We start from the raw sequence: 10,236 nt of genomic DNA, 5'->3' as shown, positions 1-10,236 counted from the left end.
GAAAGAGGCCGGACCGCACCAAGCGGAGAGGGCGCACGCGCCGCAACACGCCCGCGGGGCCCTCAGGAGCGGCCCCGGCCGGCGTTAAACGTGTTCAAATTTCACCTACCTTTACGCCCCCCCCCCCCGGGTGTTTTTTTTTTTTGTTGTTGTTTTCTTTTTTTTTTTTAGAAACGGCCTTAATTTCTTATTCAGACAACAAAAAGTCTGCAAAGTACGTAGTTGCTGTGCACGTAGGCTAGGGCATGATGCCAAGGGAGGATTTTTCCATAAATCAATTGGAACAGGCAATACTTCTCCAGTCAGACTGATTTTGCGAACTGTATGGTTTACATTTCAGATTTTTCTACTGTTATCATAGGATTTTCTGCCCTCGGGCAGTTAAGGTATTTTGCTCTTTATTTAGGAAGACTACACACACACAAAAAAAAAAATGCTAGCACTATTTCAATTTTCAGTCTTCTCATTAACCTCAGCCATTTGAGAAATTTTGCTTAAACTTAGTATTTCCTCAATTACGTTTTTACTGGGTCTGGCTGGGATGGTGTTAACTTTCCTCACAGCAGCCCCCCTTGATGTTGCATTTTATACTGGTGACCGAAACAGCACTGGTAACACCTGCACCACAGCGCTTTTACTTTTCCAGTTCCCTCCCTCCTCCAGCGGGCAGGAGTGAGTGAGCAGCTGGGCGAGCGCTCAGTTGCCACCACAATACTGGTTGTATATGATCATCTTTCCCTTGCTTGCTTTTGCCCCCAGGTACCCTTGTTATCCTGAGAAGTGGGTTCATTCGCCCGGTGTGCAAAACACCAAGTACACACAGAGTGGAGATGTTTTATTTAAGTGTTTTTGTGCGAAGATTGGTGCTAGGTGGTAACTCCACAAAGCCAGCACAGCACACCGAGAAAATACAAGGCATTTATATAGTTAAATATGTCAGTTACAGCTAATATTCACAGCCCTCATGTAATAATGGGTTGATTTCTTTCTCACTTCGACCTAAAGGTACAGCTCGCTTTAAATTTACCACGCGTACTCAGAGAGTAAGGGGTTTATGTGAGAGGGGGCAGTTCCTGAACTATGGGCCTGATTTTTAGCATTATAACGAGGATTTTAGTTCTTATCTACATCCCAATTAGTTGTTCTCCTTGACCATACACTTTATCACCCTGTTCTCAGCAGCTTCTGAGGGAGGGTGTTTACTTTGATCAGTCTCCCAGCTCTTCTCAAGGTTAGAGTCATAAAACAAGCGCTTCTGTATCTCTCAGTTTGTCTCTGGCTCTCAACATCTGTTTTGCCAGGCTCGCGTATTTATTGTTATGCCTTTAACGAACAGTTTCAAAAATTCCATTTTCTTAGGGATGTCACCATGCTCACAAATTTTAGTGTTTTTTCAATTGATGCGTCTCAGTGAGTTTATGCTACATCTAACTTCAGCAGAAAAACTGCCTTAAAATTTCAACCCACTTTTTCCAACTACTTTGATTAGAATGCCAAATGTTAGTTTTTTTAAAAAAACAGATCCTAGTTAAACTTAAATCTACTTAATAACAGTTTGAAGTGTAAGAAGCTGTCTTCTTGTAGCTTTCTTGTATTTCTTGAAATGTCTGTCTGCTAGTCTGAAGTACTGTAGATTTAAACTACTTATTTATATTCTACATTTCAGCATAATATATATTGCTAGCATGAAATATAACCTTAATAGTTAAGTGGTTGCATTTTTTAAATGTTCAAGAGTTTGATTCTACTTTGAGAATCCATTCATGCTTCAAATTAATATTAAATTACTATAGGAAGGTTAAGGGAAAAATAAGAATTTTTAACATACGAAGTCATACATGTTAATGGCTAATTTATCAAAATTGGTGAGTTTTGGTTTACTTTAAAACAGAAACAACACACAAAACTTTTATCACATTTTAGTTAATTTCAAAGCAAACCAAGTATCTTACCATACATATGCACATACATTTTATACATCATCTGATTACAAAAATTAATGTTTTTTGAATACTGCTAATACAATTAACTGAAGATGCACCACCAAAAATTTCTGCTTGAAAAGATTCAGTATCCTTTTCCACATACAACCACACTATTTTGATATCTCAGCAAAACACAGGGCCAAACCCTGTGAAATTTAAAAACACCAAAGCTTCATGTCAGTACAAATATTGTTTTCTGAGGTGAAACACTGCTCCCGTACATGCTACATTAAAAGTTTGTTACCCATTCATAGAGAGGCACTTTTCCTTTTATACTTACAACGCTTGTAAAATACTACACCTTGACCATTTTCATTTGATTACAACCCTCTCTTTGTAATCAAGTCATAAAATAACATCATTGTATTCTTTGGAATATAATACACCAGATATAAGGTATCTTTCAAATAACCATTAGTTGTTTTTTTTTAAAGGTGTGTCCTTTTTATTAGCATACATTTCTTCCAAATCAAATACTATAAATAGGGGGATGAATTGTCACTGTGCTTTAAAGAATGTCAACATCAATAAATGTATACTAAATCTAAATGACAAGGTACATAATTCTCAATTTTCCCGTAGGGCTAAAAGGAAAAAAAAAGCAGCAACGACAAATTTACAAAATGTTTTGGAATGCAAGGTCAAGGACCTGTTAAGCTGATCCCAAACAACTTTGCCTTCCAACATTTTATCTAGTTGGCAACATCCACTGCAATAAATGCAGCTACATTTCTTTAGGTAACCCTTTTTATAAAAAAGGATAACATGGCCATGAACTAACAGTTGTAAAGTAAGATCTGTTGAAAACTGCCTATGTACAGGTTTCCTGCAATTATTTTTGTTGTTGATTTGCATTGTCACACCTCCAGCAGCTTGTATATCACGAAGAGTACTGCGGAGAGTCTTAACTGCATGATTTGTTTTTTACTTCATATCAACGTAGTTAAACGTCAAACCATAAAAGACACTTATGATAGATTTAAATGCTTATCACATCTTGAGGTAGACTGATCTTCAAAGTAAAGCTCTTCTACACTTTGATACGTTCATGACCAACTTCTTTTTGGATCCTTCTCCTTGGAAAAATCTTTCGTTTAAGTGCAATTAGCTGAGGAGAGAAAAAAAATACAATGTTTAGTTCTCTGCTGGGCTAGAGGTGCACAGCTGGTCAGACTTTCAGCCTAGAAGCTAGAAAATTACTGTGGATGGTACAGATTAAGTCAATACTGGTTTTTTTTTCCCACTGCACAGGAAGAAAGTTGTTTACTCAAATTAATCTATTAGACATGCACATTTCTACTGGACTTCTCAATAATCAGAATACAAGCAGAAAATGAAAAATACAGTATGCCCATATTCTGATTATTTTAAAGTTAACTTGTATATTTAAATTAATATAACATCAGGCTACATTCGGTTTCTAGAAGATCAACACAAAGCTGGCATCTTAAAACAGTATTTATGCACCTAGCTGTACTACTGAGTTGAGCACTCCCTTCCAAAACCAAGTTACTAGTGAAGGAAGTTTTCTAATATATACAAAAGGCTGAAAATCAAGGGAAAGATTCATGCAAAAGTTACAGGTGGGAAAAAAGTAATAATCAAAAGCCAACCTTTCAAGAATTACACCCTCTTCATCAGACCACGGAAAGAGTTACTTAAGGCCCCAACCTGCAAAGAATTACCCATATGATTTGTTCCATTGACTCCCTCTAAGTTTAGCAGGATTAATCATGCTTAAGAAAGCCACTTGATGCTTGCAGAAGTGGAGGGTTTTTTCCTTCGAGTCGAATTCAAAACCTTTTGAATTCAATAGGAGTCTCTGCAATTACTTACGGATGAGATTTAGACAGGGCCCTTAAATACCCTGAGGTTCTCCTCAGGGCTAGAGTATTGCTATTACTTAATTTTTGTCCCTGTTAACTTACTTTGCACTTATACCAATATGTGTGTTAATAGACCAAGACTTTCAAAAGCAATTACTGATTTTGAACATTAAAATTTAGCACACTTATGGACTTGACAGTCACAAAGCACCTGAAAAGCGAACACCACTATTCCTCCCCCCATAAGGCTCTCTTTTCAAGGAGTCTCAACACGATGACTTAAAAATTGAAGCAACCTGATCACGTCATGTATCGTCTTTACTTCCTTTATGAAGGAAAAATCCTAGCTACTTGTCAAAACCTATTTAAGAAATCCATTTTATTTTATCCTGAATATACAGCAATCTATTGAACATTATAGAATTGATAAGAAGATATTAATTTTACCTGTTCAGCAAAAAATGAGATGACCGTAAATACAATAAGTGTTACTAGAACACAATGGGTCCAGAATTTGAGCTTGTCTCTATATGCCCTCCTGCACAAAGAAAGAAGGGAACAGAAAAACAGCTACATATATTATAAATGCAAGCATAAACTTCAAAGAGTTTCCACGAAACAGACAAAAAGTTTTTTCCAGTACTTAAAGGGTGGCTAGAAAGAGGATGGAGGCTCTCTCTCCATGAAGACTCACATGGAGAGGACAAAGGGCAACAGGTACGAGTTGGACTGAGAGAGGTTTCATCCTGATACAAGATAATTATTTTACCTTACCATAAGAACAACCATTCCCTGGAACAATCTCCCCAGGGATGTGGTGGAGTCCCCACCACTGGAGGTTTTCAAGATGCAACTGGACGGGGCACTAGATAATCTCATCTAGGCTCCTTTTCCCACAAAACATTGGGCCAGATGATATTTCGAGGTCTGTTACAACCTGGGCTGTCCTATGATTCTGTAAAGCTTTTTGATAAACATGGATTTCCACCAGCACTTCAGGATGCTTTAACCCACCCTGGCAGAAATCCGCTTTGGCTACAAACAAGTCAATATAAAGGGTTCCTGTGAAGCTAACAAAGCCTTGGGAGGTGTCTGCAAAAAGGGAGCCAACAATATGCCTGCTCCTCCACCCCAGATTTCTACAGGTAACTGCTGGAAAGGGTTTGGTCCTGACTCTCCCTGCCACTGCTACAGCAGGGCTTGTAGCACCACAGTCCATGCCTGTTGTTCTCATCTACGATCGTTCTGATTCTTTCTACAGTTCCTCTAATATCTTCTCTTTCCTTACTAACAGCGTGCTCTCATAATTTTCTGCTCAGCAACAGAATTACTCTACCACTCTTGCCATTTTTATCACTACACTTGCCAAACTTTTGCTTGTATTCTCAAATCAACTTCCTCAATTTCTGAAGTTAAAACATTACTTATAAAATGGCAAGAGGTAAATACATATGAAAATTTCAGACATTATGTAAAAGTGAGGCACACATGTATCTTTTCTGACAAGTATCTAGCTGCTTATTGCTGTCTGACAGAAAAAAATTACATCACTTAGTGAGAAAGTTAACATAGTTTGTATTGCCCCTCTGCTACAGCCATTCCGAACAAGGAGCTTTGTTTATATTTAAAGGAAATCAGAAGTCCTGATTTTATTTTTTTAAACATTTCTTTGAAGTACGTTAGGGCCAATGAAATGTTAATGACACTAAAAGCAACAGGAAAAACCCAATTACTGTAAACCTCAAATCCTAGTCCATTCAAATCTTGTCACATTATGTTCACTGTTAACTTCTTCATGAAAATGCTGGGGGAAAAAATGGATTGTACCAATATGTTCTCTAATTATATGCTATCGCACTACAATAACTTGAAGAGAACCTGTGTAACATACCATTCTTGGAGTTCATGCATGTGAAGGAAACGATTCCGATATTCTCTTGGCAGTTCAAATTGGGAAGGTATGGGGAACATTGATTCATAAAAATCCCTAAGCACTGCTTTAACTGTCTGAGCGTCCTTATGATTATGATCAATGTTATCATTTAGGCAAACAAATTTTCTAGGAAAAAAAAGTATTTGTTAGAATATTTCCTTTCATAATACAGCAAAGATATCGGCAAACGAAGAACACAAATAGAATTCTTTTAAACAAAATTGATACAGTAGCCATTTAAAACCAAATTGATGTATTTGATACTGATAATCAGTTTCTTTACTGTTGCACTATTTTAAATTAATTTTATTTTAATTCTAAGAGGACTGAGGCTGACAGCAAGTCAAAACCTCTGAGGAGTCAAATGACAAACATTTCTCTCTCTTCTATTTATATAATGCTGCCATCTAATGGGCACTAGTATGCACCATCCCAGAGAAATGTATCCCACTGGATACAGACAGCAGGTTTGAAGGCCAGAATTATGATTTGGGTAAGGGTTTTTATACTTTTAAATAAATCATCATTAGTGAAGTGTATTAAATAACAAAATGAGCTCCACAGTAGGAAGTAAACATACTAAATTATTAATATTTTACTGTGTATGCTGCACTCTGAGAAAGTCAACGTAAAAACTATAAAAGATTGTACAAGAGAAGGCAAAGCTTGGTCCCAGGCTTTGAGTTACTGGGAACACTATCAGCTGGGCAGGACGTGACTTGAATCACAGGCCCAAAGATGAACCAACCAAATCAACCAGATCAACCAAAATACAATCAACAGCCACCTAGATAGAATTCATATGGAAGTCATTGTGACCAAATAAGTATGCTCCCAATAATGCCTCTTGCCAAGAGTTATTTCCCATATAAGAAACACACAACTATCTTAGTTACTGCAAATCATTGAACTCAAGCAGCAGCTCGTGCACTAGCCTGCTATGTACCCTTTGCCATTCTGACCTGGTGCTTGACCACAAAAATTCCCTTTTCCAAATATGGGCAAGGTTATGTGATTTATTTATATTGTGAGATACAAGACCCTTACATTTTCCCCTGAGGGAGAAATCATATCTGGTGACATATGCCTTGTAATTGCTAACCTTTGTAAATAAGTAGTTCTGGTCAGCTGCATTCTCTATAGTATCGTGTGCCCCTTCAAAGAGCAAAGTTCAGACTTCCTACTTCAAGCTGGAAATAAGCAGAACTATAGAGCATGTGAATCAGCCTACAACAGGGCATTACCGCTTTTCTCCTCACTCTGTACTGAACCTGGCATAATTGCTAACCTTGCCCTAGACAATTACATGCAGGGGACACACAGTCATTCAAATTGCTACATCTGAGAAGAACAAAATACATCTCTTCAAAGATGAGCAGGTTATGTCTACACTATCAAGTAATGCTATGCAAAGCAGCTGGTTACGGCAATCATATGTCTACACTATAAGCATTTTGAGAGTTCACTCTGGACTATCCCTGACCTTGTCCCTTGGACTGGCAGCTCATTAGCCCTGGGAGTGCAGTAGCTGCACTCCTGGGGTGTATATCCCTGTTTAGCTTCATCTGACAGAGATGCAGTTTACAGACTGAGACTGCTACACAGAGCAAACCAAAGCACAGTAAGTGGGAGCGATGAGGATATTAACCTGCTTCAAATTGAAAGACTGTTTTAATCCATCCAAAAGAAACCAAATCTGAATTAATACCTAGATGATTAAGGCTCACTTTTCCTTAAGGATGTAAACCAAACATTTTAGGCAGATCAGTAAGTGAATGATGCTTTTAGTTTGTCCCAAGAAGGGCTCTCAATACCTGTTTTTAGAGACCGTATGTAACTTATGTTGTTACATGCAGGGAAAGCATGGCAGAAAGAAGGAAATGGCATGCCTACACACCCATGATAGGTCACCTTTGCTAACAAGATATGACTACAGTACTGCGTTACACTTTGCAGGAATACAGCCTAACCAATTGACTCAACCTCACTTCACGAACCAGCCAACAATCTGGGGCTACAATACACTCTTGTTCCTTCAGAGAAAAAAAAACCAACAAACAAAAAAACCCAACCAAAAAACAAAACCTCATATATGGGGTCTCACACTGAGTCTATAATAGCATGCCAGTGCATCATATGAAAAATCAAGAAATATTCAAGAGAGATCAGCTCTCCTGCCTCATCTTGCCTGCTGAGGTTCCTGTTACAACACGTTAGACAGACACCCTTACTCACACAGATCCTCATCTAAGGATGCAATTACTCCACAGAATAGGCAGGTCCATTTTAAGTTGCTAGAAGGCCTCAATCCATTAGGTATACTCATACCACAACCAACACAGCGTCAGGATCAAGTCTGAAATGAGCAACCACCCTTCGAAATAAGAAGCCAGTGATTGCAAGCATGAACTTGAACACTGAAGGTGAGAAACTCATGTTACGTGCCCTCCTTGGGCCTAACAGAAGGCGTGAAATCACACCTACATTTCAAGAAAAAGTCCTAGCTAGCAGATACAAAAAAAAAATGGAGGAGGAAGGGGAAGTGACAGGATGAGTTAGGGCACTGCCCGCTTTTCTTTTGAACCGGGTCATTGTGGGAACTGGAATGCTGAAATTGTGGCCAGAAGGCACTCTTGTAAGGAAGAGCAATTGATACAAACCACCTTCAGCTGCAAAGTGTTTCAAGACTAGCATTCCTCTTCCTGAATGAATGATCTAGCAAGCAGCACAATAGTAAGAGGCAAATGAAAACCTGCTATTTATCTACAAATGAAAGTAATGGTGTAGGCTTTACGGGCAGATGAGATTACCCGATAGCTTGCTGTGACCTGCAAGAGGAGGTTGCACTTTCCCTGACCCAAGGTACCCGGTCCTACCTTCCTCCTCGCTCTGTTTTTGACACTCGTTGGACCCCTCCTTGAGGCCAAACTCATTAAACCAGCAGAGAACTATGTAGTTTTCTGAAGACAGAAGCAAGATGCAAGATAAAAGCGTGCGAACAAGAGGAAGGAAGGAGAGGAGACGGGTGGAGGTGCTGTCTCACTTTTAAGACAGCTGCCTATTAAATTATCGCGTCTTGTTGAACCCCAGTCTTATGCAGTCGGCTCAGGACTATAGATAAATACTTCTACGAAGCACATTCAGACTCGAGTCTCAAACAATATCATCCTTTGCTTTGCAAGGTGGTTGCTGTGAAATGTATGCCAGGGCATTCACTTTCCCATTTATCTCAGTCATTTCAGAAGCCTAATTCAACACTACAGAGCCTGCCCTCAGATTTGGGTATCTAAACCTTTCACCACTGCAGAGTGGAGAAACAGACGGTTTCTCATCAAATATTTTTTTAAAAAATATTAATACCTCTTGCCATGTTGTAACAGATCATGAAAGCACAATGGATATGGAAAACTGATTTTGTAACAAAATAACCCAGACCTAATTTTAAAATTGCTACATAAAGCAGATCAAAATGCTCTTCCTTTAAAACTACCTCCAATATAAACTGTATGCCCTCTAAAATGGCAAGAATGAAAGCCTCAGAAATAGCTGAATTTTATCTGTAAGTTTTCAAAGAGTTTAGATAAATAAAAATCTAACAGAAATTAAGGAAAGAACCCCTAGCATAACAGAGAGCCGTTACTTAGCTTGAGTTAAATAGAAAAAACAGACATACTTTTGGTTAAAATTGGTCTTGCCCTGTAACACACAGTGTAGAAATACATTGCAATAAATTATTTTTTTTTCAATGCACAGTGTAAACAGTTGAAGCAGAAAATTAAAACCACCTCAAAGCTTCATGCAAATCAAGAAACAGGATACCTGGGATTTTTTCGTATGTCATCCAGCTGACCAACTACATGAGAGACATTTGTGCGAATCATTTTGAAGGCAATTTCCTCTTCTCCCATGATTTCAAACCTTATTGTTAAAAAACATTTGTACATTATCAAAACAACCTAAAGTCAGGTTCAATAAATATTAATTTAATATTTTGTTTAATAGCTTATTTCTAATCTGACTGTCCAACCTTCACCAGAATTTATAATTTGATTTCTACCAGCATATTTACATTTTTCAGATGACGTTCTTGTACTGAACCACTTTCCTGTAGATCTATTAGTAGCTACCCATAAACCAAAGAACTGAATTATAATACAAATTATGTAAACTACAAGATTTGGCATAAGAGTAACAATCTGAAAGTACCTATAACACTTGTTATGACATGAGAAAACATGTTGTTCTTATCCAATCACCAATTCCAGAAAAATCTTAAAATAAAATTACTAAAGAATATATAAAACTACAGCCTTAAATACAAATAAAGCCCTCCTTACCCACCTAACCATTAACTTGCAGTCAAAACAAACATGAGATGCAGAAGTACATAATTTCTGAAGGATACCTTGAGTTTTAAAGGGGGTCAAATGCTCTCTCAATAGTCTTACTAGAGGTACAACACATATTTTTCACCTTTCCTATCTTGATATAA

General features: G+C 37.9%; 1 protein-coding gene across 3 annotated transcripts in view; it reads right to left on the bottom strand.

Annotated features, from left to right (window-relative positions):
• Positions 1-1,835: 1,835 nt before the first annotated feature.
• Positions 1,836-10,236, bottom strand: part of GNPTAB (N-acetylglucosamine-1-phosphate transferase subunits alpha and beta) — a 46,108-nt gene continuing 37,707 nt past the window's right edge. For 2 of the 3 annotated variants that reach the window (XM_064456456.1, XM_064456472.1), the window contains exons 18-21: positions 9,564-9,662; positions 5,703-5,870; positions 4,259-4,349; positions 1,836-3,093 (exon numbers count right to left, since the gene is read on the bottom strand). In XM_064456456.1, the coding sequence (XP_064312526.1) occupies positions 3,016-3,093; positions 4,259-4,349; positions 5,703-5,870; positions 9,564-9,662 (436 nt within the window). In that variant the 3' untranslated portion in view covers positions 1,836-3,015. Of the gene's footprint in view, positions 3,094-3,598; positions 3,657-4,258; positions 4,350-5,702; positions 5,871-9,563; positions 9,663-10,236 lie in introns of all 3 variants that reach the window. The other variant, XM_064456463.1, reaches the window with a different exon arrangement.

The sequence above is a fragment of the Phalacrocorax carbo genome, chromosome 1, assembly GCF_963921805.1.
Source record: "Phalacrocorax carbo chromosome 1, bPhaCar2.1, whole genome shotgun sequence".
Classification (NCBI taxonomy): domain Eukaryota; kingdom Metazoa; phylum Chordata; class Aves; order Suliformes; family Phalacrocoracidae; genus Phalacrocorax; species Phalacrocorax carbo.
Note: the sequence above shows the minus strand (reverse complement) of the source record. Positions and strands in the feature narration are given on the sequence as shown.